The following is a 24,319-nucleotide window of genomic DNA, read 5'->3' on the forward strand; positions in this document are numbered from 1 at the left end:
CCTGACAGGAGATTCAAAAGGCAGAGCAGATGAAAAAATGGAAAGAGAGGCTTGAGAAAAAGTATTATTCCACAGAAATTCAAGATGACTACCAGCCTGTCACTCAAGAAGAATTTCGAGAGTAAGCTTATGTTCTAACCAGAGTATTATGGGATATCATGACATGGGCATTAAGGACATGAGTTAAATACATTATTTTCCTGAACCTAAAACCTCATTCTATCGGGATACTTTATTTTCTATCCAATTTTAAAGTTGCATATGACTCCGTTTGCTTAAAAGGTGAGAAGCTTTTGATTACATCCCCATATCTCTAAATAACAGAAACTGCCATTTATATTTGATTTGCATAGCAGATACTGTTCTCCACACAGCTTTAGAATATTAGATCTATTACTGGTCACAAGAAGCACGTTTTAGGAGCTTAGAATACTACCTTCCCAAAGCATTTCAAACTAGTAACTTGCTGTCTATACATAAAAGTGTATTACTGACTCATTTTCTACTTCCTTGTAAATTTTCTAGACTCTTTTTATATGCTGTGGAGCTGGAGAAGGAATTACACTACATCAATTTGAAGCTAAATCAAGTGATGAGAAAGGTTTCAGCTCTCTAGTATTGAGACAAGTGGAGGTAAGAATCTGTGATGCAATCACTGAGCATTTCTTATTCATGTATTACTTCATAAACTTGTACGCGTTTCAGGCACACTTTAAAAAGTACTAACCAATCTATCAAACTATCCTCAGGGTCAGAATTAAGTGCCTCTGACAGGGACTCACTGTACAATCCATGCATATTATGACAAGCCTCCAGTATACACACACTGGTACAAAGGATTTATAATGAGGTTTCTTATCAAATTCTAGAAAAGTGAAAGAAAAGTACAAGAAAATGCTTCTAGTTCATGGGGCAGGTCTCCAGTAGTTCAGTAAGTAGATAAAGACAGTTTTCTCCAAGTTACAGAGTAGAAAAACTATTGGTGCTATCAAGTGCATCATGTACATGTTATGAATTCCTTTGGCCACAGATGAATCAATAAAGGCTTAGGATTCTGGGAAACCATTATATAAGACCAAAGTAACCTCCCTCCATTCTTTAGAATTTGAAGTCTTCTGGAAAAAGCCAAAGTGTAGAACAAACTCCTCAGCCACCTACAGAAATTTCACTAACATCTTCAAACTGGAAATTTACCTAGACCATTTCTAAGGTGTAATGCATTTAAGGTTTCCCCAAAATAAAATGTAGAGCAGGGTAGGCGTATCAGTGTCATAAGAAGTTATGTTTGGAAAGTGTAAATGAGGTTGCTGTAACAGCCTTATTTGGAGGGTTGGAGAGTTGTGTGTGGCTGGCATTTTGGAAACTGGAGATAAATTCTTCTAATTTTTCTAGGCTATGTAAGCCCCCCTAGAATAGCCACATGTTCTCTCAGCCCAAGCAACATCATTTGACCTTAGCACTCAACTTCCACATTGGTGCTCAATAGTCCCTGAATTTTAAAACTCGAATATAAAGACATTTTTAGATTACTACTCACCCTCCTCAGGACAAGCTCTTCTCTTAAGAGACCGTACATCAAATGTTCTTAATGGGATAATTCATTGTAACAAGAAATGCTAACTGTTCTATCTGCGGCTTCTCCCTAGATTTGCACAAGGGAATGAATAACATGGCCCTTCCCTGCCTTACCATTTCCCAGAGTTGTAACCAGCCAAATAGTTTAGTGACCCTGTTGTTCCCTACCACAGCCCCCAGGTGGGATCATTTAAACAAAGCCTAAGGGTGACGGAACACCTGGGGACTTTTTTTTTTAAGCCCAATGGAAAAACAAACATACATTTACAATGACTTAGAACTTTCGAGTTCTTTTATTACAAAAGTCTGTACAATGAAGTGCCAGACACAGCAATGCAATTATACTGGTGGACATATATATATCTATATATTATTTGTATATAGATATACAGTTTTTATTTGTACCAAAGTAAAATTATCACCAACTGCCTAATTCTACCAGCTACTGGTCAACTATGACACACAATACCGTCACAGAGCATAAGTGCTGCCATGCCACTTTTACATACTCTACTCACAGCCAAACATTAACATTGAATAACATCATGAAGCAGCTGTTAATTCTAAAATGAAACCAGTCAGGCCACTGACTTATAAAAATATGGTACTCATATAGATTTAGCATTATAAAGAAGGAATATATTATTTAAAACATTTAAATAGTGCATATGGACATTTTTGCATGTGGTATATAAAATAAAACATTCATATAAAATACACAGTGCACACAAAATTAGATGTTTGGATACACTCCTATCTGGAGACTGAAGGAAATTATCTGAAATGTACACTGCATGACGAATTCAAATAAAAATGATACATCTTTTGGCATTTTCAATTTCACTTTTCTAGGTATACATTATGAATAACCTAGTTGTATCAAAAGGAAACCACACAAAAAGGGCAGGATTTAGTGCTTTTCTTTATTCCCCAACTACACATTCACTACTAGGTTTTCCCTCACCCCCCCCCCACCCCCAAAAAAGGCATTGCACACACGGGTGAAATGTGAAGTACTAGAACTGCTATTTATTATCAAACTACTTCATGTGCTTACTATGTAATAGTGCCAGAAGTCTGAGGTTCATGCTTCCCTCACCTTATTAAAGGATGTTGCAAAATTCCATTTTTATATGGAACAAATTGTTTATATTAGCTAGTTAAGAAAACCATGCATGAGTCATTGCATGCAAAACATGGGTATAGTCAAAGTGAGACAGTCATCAATCCAAAAAAGCACCAGAAAAAAAAGTTAATTGCATGCAAAACATGGATATAGTCAAAGTGAGACAGTCATCAATCCAAAAAAGCACCAGGAAAAAAAAGTTAACACTTAGATTAAGCCTGATCCAAATCTGCTGTTGTACTGTTAGCACAAATGAAGTCACCATTCGGTGACCGGGAGAGTACCTGAAGAAAAGCCATGCAAAGCCAAAGAAAAAATATGCTAAGAGTTTATGACAAGGGGCATACCACTACACATCCTGTAAACAGCTGCTTTAAACAGCATGTGATGATTGACCAAAGGGTGGTTCCTTAAGAGGGCGCTGTTGTTGTTGTTTTGGTATGGATTTTGCTCATTAAAACAGGCGGGGAAAAAAAAAGATAACCCCCTGAAGGTACATGTCAAAATGCAGTGGTATAGCCCTTGTTAAGAACAGATTTACCTTAGGCATAAGGATTACTGATTTAGGCCCATTGATTGAACACACAAATCTGAGCACCATCAGAGTTCCTACATACTGACATGGCTATTTTCTCACATTATCTGGAGGTGGGTTGGGGAACAGCGCGGATCTGATCCAGACAAATCACACCATTGCCAGCGGATAAACAGTAACTCAGGAAACAGTAACTGAAGTCCCATAGGCAGCATGTGGTATGATTCAGTTCTGTGTGTGATGTGTGGTATGTGTTTTCAATATACTAAGCAAGGTCACTTTTTGGTCTACCAACTGTTATCTTCATCCAGGAGCTGTGTGACCACTGAATTGCAAAATTTTACTAACATACTACCTGTGAGAAGGTGTCACTTTGGGAATTAAACAGAAAGGTATTCCATAGTAGGACTTGAAATCTCAGTTTGATTTTGGTTTTCTAGGAAAACAGAGAACACAGTTGCATATGTGCACTTTTATAAGTTTTTCTTTCAAATTTTCAGTCATTCTGTAAGAAAAAGGCAACAGAAGAATTCAGTGTGAAGATTTTCCTCCAATTTTCTTCAGTAATGAGAAACAAAAAGTTGGTAATAACAAAAAGTTTGCATTTCCAAAGTTCTTGAAGTTGAAAGAATAAAATTCTAGCCTTTTGCTAAAAGGATGTATTTGTAGTACAAAACAATGAAGGAAACCATGTTTGCTAAAAGTGGAGAGGACAGTCTGTGGTTAATATGGAACATCACTTACGCTCCCTTGAGAGGGCCTACTTACTCTCCCATCATTTGTTTTGTTTACTGGCACCACAACCAAGTACAAAATGAGATTCTCTGAGTGCCTGACAAAATGAATTTAAGTACCAGCCAAGTACCCATGATGATAGCTTCAAGGAATACAACTGACTTTATGATATGAATTTTCAAAGAACGTATTTTATATGGATTTTGAAGAATCTTGCTTGCTTATAAGAACTTCAAGAAGCCTAAGCTTGGCTTTAATTTTCTTGTACTCCCTGTACTCCTCAAGCACTGGAACACGATCCTCTTTCTGGGCATTCCTAGGGGAGAAAATAACATTTGTAATGTTCTAAAGATCATTTGGAAAAAAAGATCCAAAAGTTGTCTTAATATGAGACATACTGTTACTAAATATAAGTTCAAATAAAAAGTTGTTCCGTTTAAAAAAAAAAAAAAAGTTATTGGACTAATACACTCATCCCCAAGGAACATTTCTAAAATTTTTGATGGACTTCTCTACTTATAGATTAAATGATGCTATACTTACAAATAATCAATTTAGATAACTGTAGGAAACCCAATATTTTAGTAGGACATCCAGCACTAGACTCTGCCAGGTCTGTGAATATCTATTAAGTGTTGGAGGCTACACTGAGTCATTTAATACATTTAGTTAACTGTGGCTCCAGTGAATTGAGATGTAAAAGTAAATTATCTTACCTGCAACAAGAACAATTTTCTAACTTTATAGTAATGACCCAATGCAATTCAGTTTAATCACTAGCTAAAGAATCAAACTATTCTAATTATAAGCAAAATTTTCTTCCAATAATACAATGAAATAGAAGACACTTAGAAAAATGCATTTCTGCACTTCAATTTTTTTTTTTTTTGAGACGGAGTCTTGCTCTGTCACCCAGGCTGGAGTGCAGTGACGCCATCTCAGCTCACTGCAAGCTCCGCCTCCTGGGTTCACGCCATTCTCCTGCCTCAGCCTCTGGAGTAGCTGAGACTACAGGTGCCCGCCACCACGCCCAGCTAATTTTTTATTCTTCGGTAGAGATGGGGTTTCACTGTGTTAGCCAGGATGGTCTCGATCTCCTGATCTCGTGATCCGCCCGCCTCAGCCTCCCAAAGTGCTGGGATTACAGGCGTGAGCCACTGTGCCCAGCCCACTTCAGATTATTTTTAACCATATGTGCCAACCTATATAGGAGACTCACAAAGCAAAGGGAATTAGAGTACAGATATTTTAGAATTTGTAGTATTAGCTATCAGCTTGGTAAGATAACCCAGCTACTTAGAAAAATGTTTCTCAGGCCTGAGATAACTGAACCCAAACTTCTGGCCACCATCAGAACTGGAATGTATTTTTCTTAGTTTTAAAAGAGCCCTTCCAAGCCATTGTGCATTACCTAGTTAGATAAAGGCACGTGCCATACTGTATTATAGGAGCCACATGCCTGGCACACTGTTACACACCTTGGAAATGGGCAGCCTCAACACACAGTATGAACACAATGGTCTCAGTATAAGATAAAAAATCCAAACTAGTTGAGGATACCACTCCTGTCATGGGATCCTTTCTAAAATAAGAGGTATCTCATTTCACAACCACTCCCAAAAGGGTAAGGATGTAGAATTAAAGAATATAAAATCACTGCAGTACAACCAAGGCACCCTAGGACAATCTGAAAATAGTTAATCAGATTTGTTTACACTAGCTATGACTATTCCTGGCCATTAAAAGCAGGGCCTCAGAGCATAAAGGAATGTTTTAAAATTTTTCAGTGCTAGCATCCTATATGCACAATTTCTAACCCCACGTATTCCATTATTTCAACATATGGTCAACTTGTGAGTTAGAGGAGAAAGATGACTCAATTTTGTGATGCTCAACAAACCTTCCATTTTGTTGATAAAATGCTTCTTCAAATTCCCGCAACGTTTTGCGTAGTTTCTTTTTTTCAGCTCTGGCTTTCCAAAGTTGTTCCAGTAATTCAGGCCTAGAATTGAAATGGTAAGAAAATACTGAAGGGCACACTTGATTCATTATATTCTTAAGAGAGGTTCTATTTCTGGCTGCAAATTAAAAGCGGCTGGGGAACTCTTAGCTCTACCAATACCTAATCTCCACTGCAAACCAATGAAATCAGAACAGCTGAAGGATTCAAGCATCAGTACTTTAAAATCTTCCCAGTGAAGTCAGGGCTCAGAACCAGTGACATATACCATATCATCCAAAGGTAAAGAAGTGGATATTGAACAAAAAGATCGACTCGCAACTAGTTCCTGTACTTTGTTATAAATCAACTGTAGGATTTTGTTTGTTTGCTTTTTTAGAGACAGAGTCTCACTCTGTCGCCCAGGCTCGAACACAGTGGTGCGACAGTGCCCTCAATATCCTCCAAACAGAGAATCAAGCGATCCTCTTGCCTCAGCCTCCCAAGTAGCTGGGACTACACATGCACGCCACCACCCCTGGCTAATTTTTAAAAATTTTTTATAGAGTCTGGGTCTATGTTGCCCAGGCTGGTCTTCTACTCCTGGCCTCAAGGGAATCCTCCTGCCTCAGCTTCAAAAAGTGCGGGGATTATAGGCATGAGCCACTGTGCCTGGCTAGATTTTTTTTTTTTTAATTTTTGAAACACAGTGATGTTTTATTTAAAAATGGGAATGACAATAAATATTTGTAAATCACACTTAAAAAGCATGCATCCTTTGATAAATCTTGATTTATCTCCTATTAATTCCTTAATGCTCATTTAACATCAAATTTCTTGGCATATACATTTTATCATAAAAATAGGCTAAAATCACAAATCAGCATACATACATAGAAGCTGCTCGAGAACTTGACAATCGGAGATCCAGAGCCAGTTTTTCTTGATTTTCTTCAACATCAGATTCAGAGTTTTCTAATGAAGACTGTACCTGTACTGCAGTTTTCAAGATATCACTTAACTCAGAGGACAGATTAACACCATCTTCTTCTTCTTCCTAAAAAGATATCCAAACAGAGAATTAAACATGTCTTGTCTTTGAACTTTTCCCTTAGGGAAGGGATTAGATAATTATTTCTTTAAAGGATTACCTTGATTTCTTCAAAAAAATGTGCAGTTTCTCCTTCTATGATTGGCTGTAACATCTGACCCCTTCTCTTGGTGGATGGAGATCCCTATAACAATCAATAATATAAATAGTTTTACATTTTACGTATTCAAAGTGTCAAGTAAAGCTTCACTTCATTATGTTATGAATCTTCTGTTTAATTTTCAAAATCTTAAACATTTGCTTTAAATATTTTTAGGAACTGCTTAAATTTATTTTTGCTTATATTTTTATTTATGCAGAAGGAAGATAATAATTTATGCCTAGAAAAGTCTAAAAGAGCTCATACAACAGATATTTTAAAAATTCTAAATGGGCCGGGCGTGGTGGCTAATGCCTCTAATCCCAACACTTTGGGAGGCCAAGGTAGGCAGATCACAGGTAAGGAGATCGAGACCATCCTGGCTAACACAGTAAAAGCCCGCTTCTACTAAAAATACAAAAAAATTAGCCAGGCGTGGTGGCGGGCGCCTGTAGTCCCAGCTACTCAGGAGACTGAGGCAGGAGAATCACTTGAACCCCAGGAAGTGGAGGTTGCAGTGAGCAGAGATTGCGCCACCGCACTCCAGCCTGGGCAACAGAGCAAGACTCCACCTCAAAAAAAAAAAAAAAAAAAAAATCTAAATGATAAGAACACATATATAGTTTAATTGGAAGCACTTTTCTTTTTAAAAATAGGTGTCAACTTTTTTGGTTTGAGGACCATTCTATACTTTTTTAAAAACAACTTTATTAAGATATAATTATATATCATAAAATTCACCCTTTTAAAATGTATAATTTGGTGGTTTTCAGTATATTTACCAAGTTTTGCAACTATCTCCACTAATTTCAGAACATTTCATTACCTCAGAAGAAACTCTGTACCCATTAGCTGTCACTCATTTGCCTTCTCCCCCTAGCCCCTGGTAACCACTAATCTAAATTCTGTCTCTATGGTCTTGCCTATTCTAAATCTTTCATAAAGATGGGATCATATAATATGTGCCCCTTTGTGTCAGGCTTCTCTCATTCAGCTTGTTTCCAAGGTTCACTCATGTTGTGGCATCTATCATTATTTCATTGTTTTTTATGGCTGAAGAATATTTTGGGTGTATGGGTTACCACATCTTATTTACCCATTCATCTGCTGACATTCGACTCAGCAATCCCATCACTAGGTATATATATCCAAAAGAAAACAAATCATTCTACCAAAAACAACACATGCAGTCACATGGTTATTCATAGCACTATTCACAATAGCAAAGTCATGAAATCAGGTGCCCATCAACAGTGGATTGGATAAAGAAAATGTGGTACATATATACCATAAAATATTACACAGCCATAAAAAAGAACAAAATTGGCAGGGCACAGTGGCTCATGCCTGTAATCCCAGTACTTTGGGAGGCCGAGGGAGATGGATGACAAGGTCAGGAGTTCAAGACTAGCCTGGCCAAGATGGTGAAATCCTGTCTCTACTAAAAAATTAGCTAGGCGTGGTGGAGGGTGCCTGTAATCCCAGCTACTCAGGAGGCTGAGGTTGCAGTGAGCCGAGATTGCACCACTGAACTCCAGCCTGGGTGACAGAGGGAGACACTCTCTCAAAAACAAAAACAAAAACAAAACAAACAAACAAAAAATCATGTCCTTTGGGATAACATGGATGCAGCTGGAGGCCATTATCCTAAGCGAAGTAACAAATGAACAGCAAACCAAATACTGAATGTGCTCATCTATAAGTGGGAGCTAAACATCAGGTACTCATGGACATAAAAAAAGGCAACAACACACAATGTGGACTACTGTGGGGAGGGAAGGGAAGGAGGCAAGGAGTGAAAAACTGTTGTGCACTATGCTCAGTACCTAGGTGACAGGATTATTTGTACCCTAAACCTCAGCATCAAGCAATACACCCAGGTAATAAAACTGCACATATACCCCTTGAATCTAAAATAAAAGTTGGGGAAAAAAAAAAAAAAAAAAAAAAAGGTCACCAGGCAGTCATCACCTAAAGGAAGCCGCCATGCAAGTAGATGTCTACATAAAAATAGCCTGAAAGCCACAGCAAACCAGAAGGTTCAGTGAATTAATTCATAGGAAATCATGTAGAATGGGATACATGCTGTTTTCTATTTGAACCCAAGACCAATCTATCTACAGTCATACTATCTAAAGGTTAATTTGAAGACAGCGCTTAATCTGCATTTAAATACTACAGTTTTCATTTTTCTTTAAAAATGCACACAAATACCAATAAGCATTATTTTAAGTGACTTTTTCTCATTAAAAAGATTAACTTATTTTAAAAGTCAGCTTATATCATTATGCAAATAAAAGGACATCATCATGGCCACCACAAAACTGATGCATTTTCAAACACATGAATTTAAATGGAAATAAACTAGACACTCTGACATGAATTTAAATGGAAATAAACTAGAAACTCTGAATGAGTTTCCCATTCTGCTTCTGTCACTTACAAAGTAGATTAGGCACATCACTCACCGCCTAAGCCTCAGTTTCATCACCTCTGAAATGATGCTATCATATTCTACCTGTTGTGATTTTACTTGTCAGGATTTAATGACATAAACATACATAAAAATGCTTACAAAATGCTTACAAAAGTGTCTGGGATATACTAGCAGACATTATTAGTTTCTTACTTTAAAATCAGTAATCTCACCTTACAAGGACAATTATTTCTGTCTTGACTGTGTATTTCTCCAATATACCACAATAATAATTTTTTGGGGGAAGAGTACATCTTGATAAAATGAACTAGAGAATTACTGCTTATTTTACTTACAAGGACAGGAGTGATGCTAGCTCTTGTAAGCATTTGTTTTACAAGCCTGTATCTATCATAGAGAGGTTTAACAATATGCCTTTCTTCCTTGGTCACCTGAAGCAAGAAAAAAAAGAAACTGTCTAGTCATCACAAATCTAAAATGTCCAAAACATTAAACAATGACTTATTCTCCCAATTTCAAATTTATATTAAATACATAGGCAATCCCCCAATTGTAGGAAATAATGCTCAAAAAACAGCCCTGAAGAACGCAGGCCACAGAAGTGATTCATGTTCTTTTTTAAGACATAAAATCAAATCTTTTTAGCAAGAGAGATATTACCGGCCTTCCATGTTGACTTTCATAGTAAAGAAGACTTTTCTGAAGAGAAGCTTTCTCTTCTACCAAATGATCTTTGGTCATTTTCTGGAATTAAACAAAAAAAATAACAAAATACAAAAAAACCCAAAAACAAAAACAAAAACTCCACTGGCATCATTAATATTCTCCTCGCTCCCACAATGTAAATAATTAGGTAGAAAGGGCAGACCATCAACAGTCTAGCCCAGGCTAATAAAGCCTTTGCTTGCAGATTTGCAGGCAAATTTTTCAGTCTCCTGTACAATTTGCTCTTGTAATAAGTAGGTAGCAACCCCTTTGATGGCTTTACATTTTATCTGAATAGATTATGATTACTGGTTTGGATAAATTACCTAACCTCTTTGTATTCAATATCCTCATCTGTAAAATGGGAATACTTTGTTCTACCTTAAAGGGCTCTAATGAGGAATAAATGAGTTCTATGTAAAGTATTTGCAACACTGCCTACCTGGCACAGAGTAAACATAAATAACTGCTTGCTATTTCATTTAATGTTGTTGGCATTTTATTGGCATTAAGTGAGCAGGCACGCACGCGCATGCGCATACACACATAGGTTTTACAATACAATATTTATTCTAAACCATTAAGAAAATCTAGAAGCAGTATAGTGGAAAGATCCTGGAAAAAGCTCAACAATGTCCATTTGTGACCTCACACTTCTCTATTACCTCAGTTTTCCTTCATCTGGGTTAGCACATTCTTTACACTGCAATACTCTTCTTACAGCTTTTATAGTCTAATTAGTAGAGTAAGCAATGCTTCCCAAATTTATTTGTCCACAAACAAGCTCCACAGACAAATAAATATGGTAAGCCTTGCATACTCTTACTAATTAAAACAAATTTGTCCCCTTCGTTCTACAGGATCAACTATTAACACCTGAAGGTGCGTTCCACAGAATACCCCTTAACACTAGACCAAATAATCTCTCTACTTATTCCCAGGACTCATTAATACTACCCTGGTCTCTCATGAGAGTAAAATTGAAGATAAAAAAATTCACTGGATAACATCTTGCTATAACAAACATAACTTTAAAATTATATACATTCAGTAGAGGATAGCTGAGTGTAGTCTATCAAACACTGATTTCAACTTCAAGCTTGAATCAGTCTTAAACCAGGGATAACACAATTGCATAAAGTTGTGGGGGGGTGGGGGAATATTTATTCTAACATAAAATTTTAAAAGGGCTTGATGCTGTGGTTCACACCTATAATCTCAGCAATTAAGGCCATGAGTTCAAGACCAGTCAGGGCAACATAGTGAGACACGATTTGTACCCCCCAAAAAAATTTTTTTTTTTTGAGACGAGGTCTTGCTGTGTTGCCCAGGCTTGAGTGCGGTGGTGCAATCCAGGCTCACTGCAACCTCCATCTCCCGGGTTCAATCAATTCTTCTGCCTCAGTCTCTGGAGTAGCTGCATTACAGGCATGTGCCACCACAACCAGCTAATTTTTTTTGTACTTTTAGTAGAGATGGGGTTTCGTCATGTTGGCCAGGCTGGTCTCGAACTCCCGACCTCAGGTGATCCACCCACCCCAGCCTCCCAAAGGGGTGGGATTACAGGCATGAGCCACTGCGCCCGGCCAAAAGAAATTTTTTTTAAGCAAAAGAAATGTTAAGAGGGGAAGAGATAAGAATGACTAATTCAGCTCTATTCAAGGGAAAGAAAGACTCCAATATTTGGATCATGAGACAGGTATACTCTGTTGTCAAAGTAAGAGTTCTGCATCAGGACTATTACTTAGATAAAAGTTCACCTGAGACCATCTACTCTCTCCATTCTCCAAGCAAATCTCATCCAATATAAGAATAGGTTGCCAAGTGCTTTGATCAGGACTGCCCTAGGCACAGGCTTTACTAGGGAAGAATAATGGCTCTTCAAAAAAAAAAAAAATTCATTTAATCCTCATAACCATATCAATTTAGTATTAATGGACATAATCACGTCCATATACATTATAGGATTGTTGAAGGGGCTGAGTGGCATAATGCATAAAATATAACCACCCAATGTCTGGCATAAGCTAGGAGATCAATACATATAGCTATTAAGACACAAGGACAGGATTCAAGCTGAGGTCTGTAGGTCTGTTTCATGTTTTTTTTTTGTTTTTGAGATAGGGTCTCACTCTGTCACCCAGGCTGGAGGTACAGCTCACTGCAGTCCTGATCTCCGGGGCTCCATCGATCCTCCCACCTCAGCCTTCCAAGTAACTGGAACTACAGGTGCATACCACCACATCCAGCTAATTTTTAAATTTTATTTGCAGAGACAGGGTCTCACTTTGTTGCTGAGGCAGGTCTCAAACTCCTGGGCTCAGGCAATTCTCCTGCCTGGACCTCTGAAATTGCTGGAATTAGAGGCATGAGCTACCTGTTTCGTGCTCTTTATACACTCATCTTGCCAACTGCCTCGAATATAAATGAACTCATCAGCATTCTAGTTTTTTCAGTTTTATTATGATTCAATTCCTGAAGTATTTGGCACTTCTGTTATGCTGATTAAAGCATGTTTCTGAATCTGCAAAGATGGGGAGCAGATTCAGGAAAATCAGACTGCCTAGACATCTCTATCCTGCTATAGTAATTATTTTGTTTCAGGAATTCTAAAGGCTAATCTGGGCAAAAATCACAGCTCAAGATTACCTTGATATCTTCTGGAAGACACCTCTCAATACGTTTTTCTTTCAGTCTTTTAAGAATAAGCTCAAGGGTTGCTTCTTTAGATGGTTTCTTCTCCTTCTGAATGACCTTCGGTTCATCTTCATTCTCCTCATCTTCATGGTCTAGAGAAGAACCAAAGCTTTTTGGAAGAGTGTTACTACGTGGACGTGTCTGAGGTACAAATTCTCCATCAGAACTTTTGTGTTTTGCATCTACATGTCAGAAATAAGGAGAGATCAATAATAATTGGTTTTAGCTTTGACCAGGTCAAAGAATAAGCAAGATATACAACAAGAAAGTATACATTAAAGCACACAGACTTAGATATTTCAAAGCCAAATAAAACATTTAAGCAAAAAACAGCAAGATAGCTATTCTAGGCCGGGCGTGGTGGCTCACACCTGTAATCCCAGAACTTTGAGAGGCTGAGGCAGAAGGAGTGCTTGAGCCCAGGAGTTTGAGACTAGCCTGGACAACTGAGACCCCATCTCTACAAAAAATTTTTTAAATTAGCTGAGGCCGGGCATGGTGGCTCACACCTGTATCCCAGCACTTTGGGATGCCGAGGTGGGCGGATCACTTGAGGTCAGGAGCTCGAGACCAGCTCGGTCCACATGGCAAAACCCCGTCTCTAACAAAAATACAAAAGTTAGCCAGGTGTGGTAGCACATGCCTGTACATGGTAGCACACATCTGTAATCTCAAATACTCATGAGGCTGAGGCAGGAGAATCACTTGGACACGGGAGGCGGAGGTTGCAGTAAGCCAATGTCACGCCAATGTACTCCAGCCTGGGTGAGAGAGTGAGACCCTGTCTCAAAAAAAAAAAAAAAAGCTGAGCACGGTGGCACATGCCTGTAAGTCCTAGTTACTTGGGAGGCTGGAGTGGGAAGACCACATTGAGCCTGGGAGGCTCACGCTACAGTAAACTGAGACTGTACCACTGCAATGCAGCCTGGGCAACAGAGTCAGACCTTGTCTTAAAAAAACACAAAAACTTAATAAAAAAAGAGAGAACAAGCTATTAATTTTATATCCATAGACAGCCTACTATTGAATAAAATGCTCTGATGGGCATAGGAGATACAGAAGAAAACAAAACAGACATGGTTCCTGTTCTTGTGGAGCATAAATTCGGGGAAGGAAAAACAATAACCAAATACTCAGATTAGTAAAATAACTTTAAAGAATGCTATGATCTATAAATAACACAGGATGGAGCTGCAGTGCTAAAAGCAGTATAATTTGTGGAGGAACAACTACATTGGATGGGACAGACAAAGAAGACCTCTCTGAATAGTATCATCCTGGTAGAATACGGACTAAGGAGCTCGTCTAGCATAAAGGATTTACTGGAAGGGCATCTGTCCCTAGTGAGGCAATAGCCAGTGTGAAGGTCCTAAAGCTTGGCAAGTTTGAGGAACAGAAAAGAGATGAAAGTGATAAAATCGGCCAAGGGCAGAGTGTGCAAGGCCTTGAAAGCCACGGTCACGAGTTTTGACTTTATTCTAGGTGGAAGCCCACTGAAGGGCTTGAAAAAGAGAGTAACATGACTTTTTATTTTTCTTTTTGAGACAGGGTCTTGTCCTGTCACCCTGGCTGGAGTACAGTGGCACAAACATGGCTCACTGCAGCCTTGACCTCCTGGGCCTAAGTGGTCCTCCTGCCTCAGCCTCCAAAGTAGCTGGGACCCAGGCTAACATGAATTTTTTAAAGATTAATCTAACTACCATGCAGCAAATGGACTACAGGGCAGTAGAAGTGAAAGAAAATGGGAAAATTATGAGGCCAATGCTAGACAATTTAATGGTATCAGTTACTAATAAAATCAAAGTAATAATTTTCACTGATGACTGGAAATTGGCATTAAACACGGAAATCTTTAACAGAAGTACAGGGGAAAATTAAGCGATACTCTAAAGAGGAGTTAAGAGACATTATCTTGGCCGGCCATGGTGTCTCACACCTGTAATCCCAGCACTGTGGGAGGCCAAGGCAGACAGATCGCTTAAGCCCAGGAGTTTGAGACCAGCCTGGGCAACATGGTGCAATGCCATCCCTACTAAGAATACAAAAAAATTAGCTGGGCATAGTGGCATGTGCCTGTAGTCCCAGCTACTCAGGAGGCTGAGGCGGGAGGATCACTTCAGCCCGGGAGGTGGAAGTTGCAATGAGCTAAGATCATGCCACTGCACTCCACTCCTGAGCAACAGAGTAAAACCCTGTCTTAAAAAAAAAAAAAAAAAAGAGAGAGAACAAGCCAGACTTTATCTTAACCACAAGAATATAAACTCCATGACAGTAGGGACTGTGTCTGTCTTGTTCACTGCTATATCTCTAGTTGTCTACAAAGTACTTAATACTTCAGAAATACTAAACACTTTACTGGGCCAGGCGTGTGGCTCACACTTGTAATCCCAACACTTTGCAAGACCGAGGTGGGAGAATTGCTTAAGGCCAGAAGTTTGAGACCAATCCAGGCAACAAAGCAAGAACCCAACTCTATACAAAATTTTAAAAAATTACTTGGGTGTGGCAGTGCATGCCTGTAGTCCTAGCTACTCTGGAGGCTGAGGTGGAAGGATCACTTGAGCCCATCAGTTCAAGGCTGCAGTGAGCCACGACCGTGCCACTACACTCCAGCCTTGATGACAGAGCAAGATTCTGTCTCAAAAAATAAAAAATACGTATTTTTTTATTTTTATAAGCCAGGTGCAGTGGCTCACACCTGTAATCCCAGCACTTTGGGAGGCTGAGGCAGGTGGATCACTTGAGCCCAAGAGTTCGAGACCAGCCTGGGCAATATGGCAAAACCCTGTCTCTACTAAATATTACAATAATTAGCTGGGCTTGGTGGCATGCACCTGTAATCCCAGCTACTCGGGAGGCTGAGGCACAAGAATCACTTGAACCCAGGAGGCAGAGGTTGCAGTGAGCTGAGATGGCATCACTAAACTCCAGCCTGGGCAACAGAGTGAGACTCTGTCTCAAAAAAATAAGAAATAAAAATAAAAATAAAAACTTTATTGAGTAAATTTAAATGAATAAACCAAAGTGATGCTCCAGATAATAAACCCCTATTTTGCATAATTTTAAAAGTAATAATTATTAAAATACATACTCACTAAACATCCACAAAGTAAATATACTTCAACAACTACTATACTAGTTTGACACCTAGAAATGCAATGCCTAGTTTATCATTCAAGAGTTACAATTTAGTCTTTGTGGTATAAACAAGTCACTGTGATTAGACTTTCTTAGTCTTAGATGAAAATATCTACCAAAAAATCTTAATGAAATATCCACCACAACTCAAAGCTGCTTAATATTTGAAATATATTTCAGATAAACTTTATAACATCAGTTCACTTATGAATATACAATCTCAGGTATCTTTCAAAAAGACGTTACTAATAAAAACACAAAAAAGACATTTAAAATATAATACAGAACTACTGTACTATAACACAGTACTACAGTATGCAATTTTGACCCTAATAAAAGAAAAAAAGGTAACTTTCATTTTTGTCAAACAGTGCCCAAGATTTAAAATTATCAAATGTTGTAATTCTCAGACATTAATATAAAAAAAAATTTTTAACTGCAAATATATTACAAAATGGCACAAAATTTACCTTTAATTTGCTTCCGCAGTTTTGTAAGCTCTGTCATCCATTTTAATACCTTTGGATTAGCAGCTATATCACTGTAGGAGGGCTGAAAAATTATGGAGCAGAATCACTGACACTTGTGATAAGCAATAGTTATGTTAATTTATGTCCAAATAGTATTTTACAGTTCCCACAGCAAAGACTACTCAATTCTCATTTCATCTTATTTTAATTAGATAGGGCAGGATATTAAGTCAAGTTCTCCCAAGGTAAGGTCTAGTAACTGGCAGAAGCCAGATTTGAATATGGGTCTTCTGACCCCAAGTATAGGACTCTTTCCACTTCACATGTCCTAACTATTAAAACTCTCTTTCCCTCCTCCACTTCATCCCTCACAAACTCCCTCTCCTCCCCATTTGGTACTTGCAGTTTTTGATAAGAGCAGAAATAGCAGTAACATGATTTGTCAATGTAAAAGTATTTGCTTTAAAAATTCTAAAAGCTGCTTTGCCAATGGAAATAAAAAGATGCCACGGTGCAAATGGCAAGAATACTGACCTGGAAGTCAGGAGACTGAGGAGTTATATAATCTCAGATCTACATGATCACTGTTCCTCTGGGCATCTCAGATTTATTACCTTTCTCACACAGATCTAAACTAATGCTCTTGAAAAATACTCCTCTCGGTTCTAATACTAGATTTAGCTCACTCTGGGGAATGCTACAGACCTACCTTGCTATTTCTTTCCCTTTCAAACTGTTCCTCAAATTGTCTGATTTTCTTCTGAAGTTTCTTGACCAACTGATAAGGTGTTCTGTCTTCTCTCTTTTCATCTTTTGAACTAAAGGATGATCTTCGAATTCTGAATTAAAACAAAAGGCCAACAGTTAAATTTTCAAGTACCAACACTGTATCTCTTAATGCCCTGACATAACACTATTAGCAATAAGTAAATCTTAAAGGTAAAAATAAGTCCCTAACACTAAAGGACAGGTAGTATAAAGAAACACTGTAATATTACAGACCACAAATTTAGCTAATACAAGTGGTGATGCAAACAGTTTGGAATCATTTAAAACTGGTTTGGACAAAGGCAGAAAATAAAAGGATACCTAGCAGCTCAGAGCTCTTGTAACTGTTCAAACTGCATAGCAAAGTTTTTGACATTCAGATCCATTTAAAGCTTTGATTAAAAAAAGATTAGGAACTGCTCAGCACCACCTGCTGCTTCCTTTACAGAGCTCTGTATTTCAGCAATGAATACACAAATAAATGAATAATACACCATGAGAAAATGTCTATTTGAGAACAAACTTCAAACACTACACCTCAATGAACTCAGCAGGGTCAAAAAAAAAAAAAAAAGTTACAAAAACGTGCTCTATAAAATCAGGGAGAAAGCTCTGAATTCTATGTCTAGAAGACTAAATCTTTTTTTTTTTTTTTTTTTTTTTTGAGATGGAGTGTCACTATTGAAGCCCATGCTGGAAGACTAAATCTCTCAAAAGACTTGGGTATATAATAGGAATTGCCTCTTGTAAGTACATAAAAATCATATACCTAGTAAAAGACAGTGCTTTAGATGAGGAATCCAACTTTTCTGGATCATGCAGGAAACGTTGGCTTTGCCCAAAATCTAAACTGCGGTGTGATAATACTGGAGGACAGTCCTCTTCCAAGGGGTGATGATTCATTCTTCCAGCTTGTGGGGACAGCTGAGCTTCTCCAGACTCAGAGTCCTCCTGCCAAGACTTAAAAGCAGGAAATGGCTCTATAAAAAAACACAAAGAATAGTACCATGGGTCTCTTGATTCCACATGGGAAAAAAGTCACAAAATATCAGCTATGTGTTCCTTAAATCATACCATTACGTAGCGTTTTATATATACATATATGTCTTCATAAAGCCTACTATAGTTTAAAATTATTCAAGCTTCAATTTTTAGCCCAGAGTTCTTTTTTTTTTGTTTTGTTTTGTTTTTTGAGATAAGGTCTCGCTCTGCTGCCCAGGCTGGAGTTCAGTGTCATGATGGTGGCTCACTGCAGCCTCGACCTCCTAGGCTCAAACAATCCTCCCACCTCAGCCTCCCGAGCAGCTGGGACTACAGGTGCTTGCTACTATGCCTGACTAATTTTCTTTTTTTGTTGTTGGTAGACACGAGGTCTCACTATGTTGGCCAGGCTGGTCTTGAACTCCTAGGCTCAAGTGATCCTCCCAATGTGCTGGGATTACAGGCATGAGCCACTGTGCCCAACCCAGAGTTCTATTTCCATATAAATTTAAATTTCTGAACCCAGTGGCAAAGCAAGAAAGGACACTGTCAAGCTCTTTAAAACCCAATTTAATTCTAAAGATGTTATTTAATATAATTCTGAACTTTTCTAAAGATGTTTTACTTACAAATGTTACTTTTCAGTAGGAAAAAACTAGAAACAGCAAGAACTGAAGTTCTTTCTTAGAAATTTAACTTAAAAGCCAAATGATGCATGACCTGTCCCTCACTGTCAAATAGTTACATTAAGAAAAAGTGGGAGCTGCTCCCCATGTTACACAGAACACTCACCAAATGGAGCTCTCTGACTTTAGAAGAATTCTAACATTCCCAAAAGGAGGAGCTGATTCACCTGACAGCACCTGGCCTCTAACATTAAACTGTGACAGTTATCTTCTGTTACAGGATTCCTATGTATAATATATATTTTAATAATACTCATCAGTGTTACTAAGACAAAACTTAATAGCACTAGGCCTTCTTAAGCACATTTACTTTACAGCAGTTATCCTGTATGCCCTCAAATGAAAGCTATGTTAATACGTTCGATGTCTTTGCAAATATAATGTTTGATTACATACAGAACACATACAGATCATACACACAATCCACAAATATACCCCAAATACGAAATTAAGTACAGGAGGGAAAGAAAAAATTGCCATCTACACATTATCTTTTTATTTATTTTGAGATGGAGTCTCGCTCTGTCACCCAGGCTGGAGTGCAGTGGCATGACCTCGGCTCACTGCAACCTCTGCCTCCTGGGTTCAAGCGATTCTCCTGCCTCAGCCTACCGAGTGGCTGGTATTACAGGCACCGGCTACCATGCTTGGCTAATATTTGTATTTTCAGTTGAGACGGGGTTTCACCATGTTGGCCAGGCTGGTTATGAACTCCTGACCTCAAGTGATCCGCCTGCCTCGGCCTCCCAAAGTGCTAGGATTACAAGCGTGAGCCACCACGCCCGGCAGCTTTTTAAATAAATACACTTAAAAATTTCGATGCTATTGGCTATTAGCAATAGTGAAAATGAATGCAAAGAGGGCTTGACAGTGTCAAAATTCAAGAGTGATGTTTTCTTTTTCCTCACACAGTAGCTAAGATTGCTGCTTTAGTAATTTAACTTTATGCATTAGCAATTTAAAGCATTACCTTTCCTTTCAAAATAATAAAAACATAATTTAGTTTGTTTTTGAAGCCCAGATCAATCTGAGAATTAAAAATTGGGTACAAAGCGTGCGATCCCACAATAAACCCAACAATAAAGTGATTTTCAAAGCAACCCTTGTACCTGTGTCCCAGCAAATAAGTAACTGGTAGTGAACATTTTATGAGAAATATCCTATTTTAAGAAAAGACAAAAGTAACAGCAATTTTTTCTGGGTTGACTTTGAACCCAGAACAGTTTTCCTAAGATATGGGGACAGCAGGAGAAGGGCTTAATAAAAAGACAAACAAAGTGAACCATAAAAAGGCAAAAAAACTAAACTATGGTGAACCATACTTACCCTCCCCATCTCTCTGCAGATGCATTGTTTTGAAATCAATGAGGGGAAAAGTGATAGGGCATGACGCTAATAAAATGGAAAAAATGGCAAAAAATACTAAAGTGAACACACGGCACAGTCAGAACAAACCATACACATAACACAAAGCCAAAGATACCAAAAACATTTCCCTAAAACCAGTTAGGCATTCTGTTCAAAAACTTTATTAAAAGAAATTACTACTAACTAGATTTTAACAAACATAAACATAACATTTCCATTTCAGCAAGCAATGCAAAAAAGGGGGAAAACTCAAAGTAGCGCTATTTTATTAAAACTCAAACATAAAACTGAAGAAATGGAAATTCTTAAGCAGGCATTGTTTGAAGTTTTTCAGTATAAATGATTTCAAAGAAAAAAATCTCCCTTAGTTTGCTCTTTGAAAAAATTCTACTGCATTTCATTCCAGAGTTAGCAGGAGAGAATCTGAAGATGGTATCCACTTCCATTAAAAGTCAAAACTTTGTGAACAGCTGCTACAAATTCATACTGGTGACAGTCATGTGTGCTACCTGCTTGCTAACTACTGCATTCTGCTGACTGTTTTTCTTACCCTTTGAGGAAAAAACAAAACAAAAACCATATACTTAGGAATAGTGACACAGGGCTCTATTTGGAGTCATCCCACTTCTCTACAAAGAGTTACATCAAACAAAGCATGTCTGATTCCAAGGTATCCAGGGTCTAAAGTAAGTTGGTCTCTTAAATAAATAAGACTTTCTCATTGAGAATATCCTAACTCCTGGCCGGGCATGGTGGCTCATGCCTGTAATCCCAGCACTTTGGGAGGCTAAGGCGGGCAGATCACCTGAGGTCGGGAGTTTGGGACCAGCCTGACCAACATGGAGAAACTCCATCTCTACTAAAATACAAAATTAGCCAGGCATGGTGGTACATGTCTGTAATCCCAGCTACTCGGGAGGCTGAGGCAGGAGAATTGCTTGAACCTGGGAGGCGGAGGTTGCGGTGAGGTGAGATCATGCCATTGCACTGCAGCCTGGGCAACAAGAACAAAACTGTCTCAAAAAAAAAAAAAATCCTAACTCCTAATTGTGGAAAATCAATAAATGTTCGCATTAGTGACACAGTTAGAAGAAATAACATGGTCTACAAACAGCCACTCTACAAAGCACATGCACAGTTTATGGCTGGGAAGTTCACTCTGGTGTCTGTAACCATTGGCTTTCTGAAAGTCGCAGACCCCTATTTCTGGAAGAGCAAGTAGGAGACCTACATAGACTTGTTTAGGCTGTTGAACCAGGGCAGCTCAGGCACTGAAAATCAGGCATCAGCAGCCTACAGGTTACCTCCTTTATCTATACCAAGGTATAGGTGCTGAATTCTGACATGGAAAAAAAAGTCCAGTATCAGGTTCTCTTTCAGGGAGACTCAAGAACACTGAAGTTAAGACAGAGAAGGTCCATTCTCTTCAGACAATGAAAAACAATTGTTCTTCTATGTTTAAAATTTAATCAGGACTCCCACGCCAAAGATCATACAGAACTATTTATCTGCATCTTCTAATAGGAAGAAACAAAAGTGCTTTATCAGAATCCCAGCTGCTTCCTTTGAAGACTCATTTCCTAGCAATGCTCCAAGGGATGCTCTGTCGACCACCATTCCTTTTATTTCAGCCACAATAAATAACAAAAAAGAACATATAATCTTCAACTGCCACCAGTATGCTAACATATCCCCTAACACTGGGAAGCATCTTCATAAATTCCAGATGTCCTGAATAACCCAGAACAAAGCAAATGAAAGACAACTTCCTAATTTAGTCTAAGTTAAAACAGATAATATGCCACTGGGCATGCCAAACATCTAGGCCTATATAAAAAGGAGGGTGGGGAGGAGACAGCAATAAAAATTGGCACAGACAATGACTTGGTTGGGGCTCTTAAAAAAAAATGCCTAGACCTTAAAAAAAAAAAAAAAAAAAGATCCACACACACTCCATTTGCGATCTGCGATCAGGTGAGTACACTTACAGGGCCAAAAGGAGTCCATGGCACTGGCATTACAATTCCTGTTATTGCCAGTTTATGTCAACAGATAACTTGCCAAAGGTGACAAAACCCAGGGATCTTCATCCAAGTGAATGAATATGTAACTCTGCTTAAGATTCTTGAGTTATCTCATTGTCTCTTTTACCAAGGTGTATGATCCAGAAAAACTCCTAGATCCAAATTTATTGCTTGTTTCCCACCCCCACTCAACATTTTATTTGAAAGTTTACAAATACATAGAAAATTGAAAGAACTTTACACTGAATATCCATATATCAATCACAGTCTATCATTAACATTCTACTATACTTGCTTTTTAACATTTATCCATCCCATTAACCATCTTATTTTTTTCACGGATTTCAGAGTAAACTGCGGGTATCAGTAAATTTCCCCACAAATACTCCAGCATGCAAATCATCCACTGAAGTTCAGCATTTGTTTACAGTTTTTTATTCTCTTGAAGCAAAAAGAGAACTTTATATACAAAGAAACACACAAATCTATGTATTTGCTGAGTTTTGAGACATACATATACCCATGTTGTTTGCTTGTTAAATTTTAACTTCTCTCCTTTGTGCAAATTTTTAGAGTCCCCTGCACCATACCTTCATAACCGAAGACAGAGATAACAGGAATATGGTACAATATTTGTTTAGAAGTACCCTTGAAGGTCATTTTCAAAAATGTACTGCTGATGATTCTAAGGAAAAGGTAATTATACACCCTCTGGTTAAACTGGTGAGATCCCTAAGCTGTAACATACTAGGCTTTCAAAGACTGGGAGATAGCCCTTAACTATTAACAAAAATGTATGCTGGGTGACCTTTTAAAAAAATCAGCTCTAACATCCATTTTCAAAGCTGTTGATGGATCAGATAAGAACTTCTAGTTCATGAGATGCTGCCCCAAAATCTCAGTGTGTTTCACTAAAAACACCCACTTATTTATCTTATATGAAAGGGAGAACAAGATCAAGATGAATAAGGTTATCCAGAAAAGGGCTGTAGTCTTATCATCGCTTAGGGTAATTTCAGTTACAAACAACATTATCAGGAAAATAATGTGTGTGGGTAAAATTACCTTCCCATTTATCACCATCAGAAACATTCTTCAGATCTAAATGTGGAATATTAACACATGCTGCTTCACCTTGAACACCAACACTTTGACCTCCTGGTACTTCTGATTCAGTGTTGGCATTCAAATCACATATCTTGCTACTAGAATCCTGTATTTTAAAATAAAGAATACATTTCACAATGACGGAAGCTTTTCACACCCAGCTTAAACACATCCAGCACATATCCATGTGTAGTCTTCATTAGTTTATTGTGCATACACAGCCGACTATCCCACTCCCACTGTGCAAACTATTTTCAAAGATAAACACGCGGTTTTAGAATATGTCTTATTGGAAGACAAGTTTGGATTCCAAATTCAGGAAAGTGTTTTCATAACCAAGTCTCTTGTAGCCAAAAGTGGCAAATTAAGTTGCTGTTTAACTGTAAAATATTTGATTGGAGTATTTATATTTAAATCTTTAAACCTAGCTAACCCACGTGAAAGACCAGACATAACAGACAGTTTAAACCTAGGCAAGTTTTTAAAGACTAGGATAAAAAATAGTTCTTACCAGAATCAAGTGTGACAATTTACCACTGTCAAATAACAAATATTCTTCCCTAAAAATACAAGTAAAGTTGTTAGTATATTAAGAATAAAAAGCCTACTATCATTATGTATTTCTTACCTAGATTCCTCTACTCCACCACACAGTTAGCATTTACAACGTACGAGGAGAAAATGCCAACTGGACATATGCCCATTCTTTGGAGCCCTATATCTGAAAAATCACACAATACTGAAAAGATCCACAGAATCACTTCAGGTTTAGAAAAATCAAGTAACAATCCCTACTCCACCCCACAAACCACAGCACAAAAGAAAAACCTTTATAAAA

At 38.0% G+C, this 24,319-nt stretch overlaps 2 protein-coding genes and 1 long non-coding RNA gene across 23 annotated transcripts in view; 2 read left to right on the top strand and 1 right to left on the bottom strand.

The window, feature by feature from the left end:
* Nucleotides 1-6,677, top strand: part of PKD2L2 (polycystin 2 like 2, transient receptor potential cation channel) — a 50,033-nt gene extending 43,356 nt beyond the window's left edge. Inside the window, exons 13-15 of one of the 4 annotated variants that reach the window (XM_078005246.1) lie at nt 9-121; nt 526-633; nt 6,311-6,677. In XM_078005246.1, coding sequence (XP_077861372.1) covers nt 9-121; nt 526-616 — 204 coding nt within the window. In that variant the 3' untranslated portion in view covers nt 617-633; nt 6,311-6,677. Of the gene's footprint in view, nt 1-8; nt 122-525; nt 694-3,736; nt 4,425-6,310 lie in introns of those variants that run through there. The other 3 variants (XM_078005249.1, XM_078005247.1, XM_078005248.1) reach the window with 3 other exon arrangements.
* Nucleotides 1,850-24,319, bottom strand: part of FAM13B (family with sequence similarity 13 member B) — a 91,199-nt gene continuing 68,729 nt past the window's right edge. For 3 of the 18 annotated variants that reach the window (XM_078004280.1, XM_078004272.1, XM_015140883.3), the window contains 12 exons: nt 23,993-24,041; nt 23,440-23,587; nt 18,085-18,295; nt 17,257-17,386; nt 16,548-16,629; nt 12,892-13,121; nt 10,198-10,281; nt 9,873-9,968; nt 7,062-7,145; nt 6,804-6,967; nt 5,872-5,973; nt 1,850-4,287 (listed from right to left, as the gene is read on the bottom strand). In XM_078004280.1, coding sequence (XP_077860406.1) covers nt 4,164-4,287; nt 5,872-5,973; nt 6,804-6,967; nt 7,062-7,145; nt 9,873-9,968; nt 10,198-10,281; nt 12,892-13,121; nt 16,548-16,629; nt 17,257-17,386; nt 18,085-18,295; nt 23,440-23,587; nt 23,993-24,041 — 1,504 coding nt within the window. In that variant the 3' untranslated portion in view covers nt 1,850-4,163. 18 annotated transcript variants of the gene reach the window in all.
* On the top strand, nt 15,441-21,689 carry LOC144329498 (uncharacterized). Its single transcript, XR_013394837.1, has 2 exons — nt 15,441-15,670; nt 21,151-21,689. It is a non-coding gene; the product is annotated as an uncharacterized LOC144329498 (long non-coding RNA).

This window comes from Macaca mulatta, chromosome 6 (assembly GCF_049350105.2).
Source record: "Macaca mulatta isolate MMU2019108-1 chromosome 6, T2T-MMU8v2.0, whole genome shotgun sequence".
NCBI classification, from domain to species: domain Eukaryota; kingdom Metazoa; phylum Chordata; class Mammalia; order Primates; family Cercopithecidae; genus Macaca; species Macaca mulatta.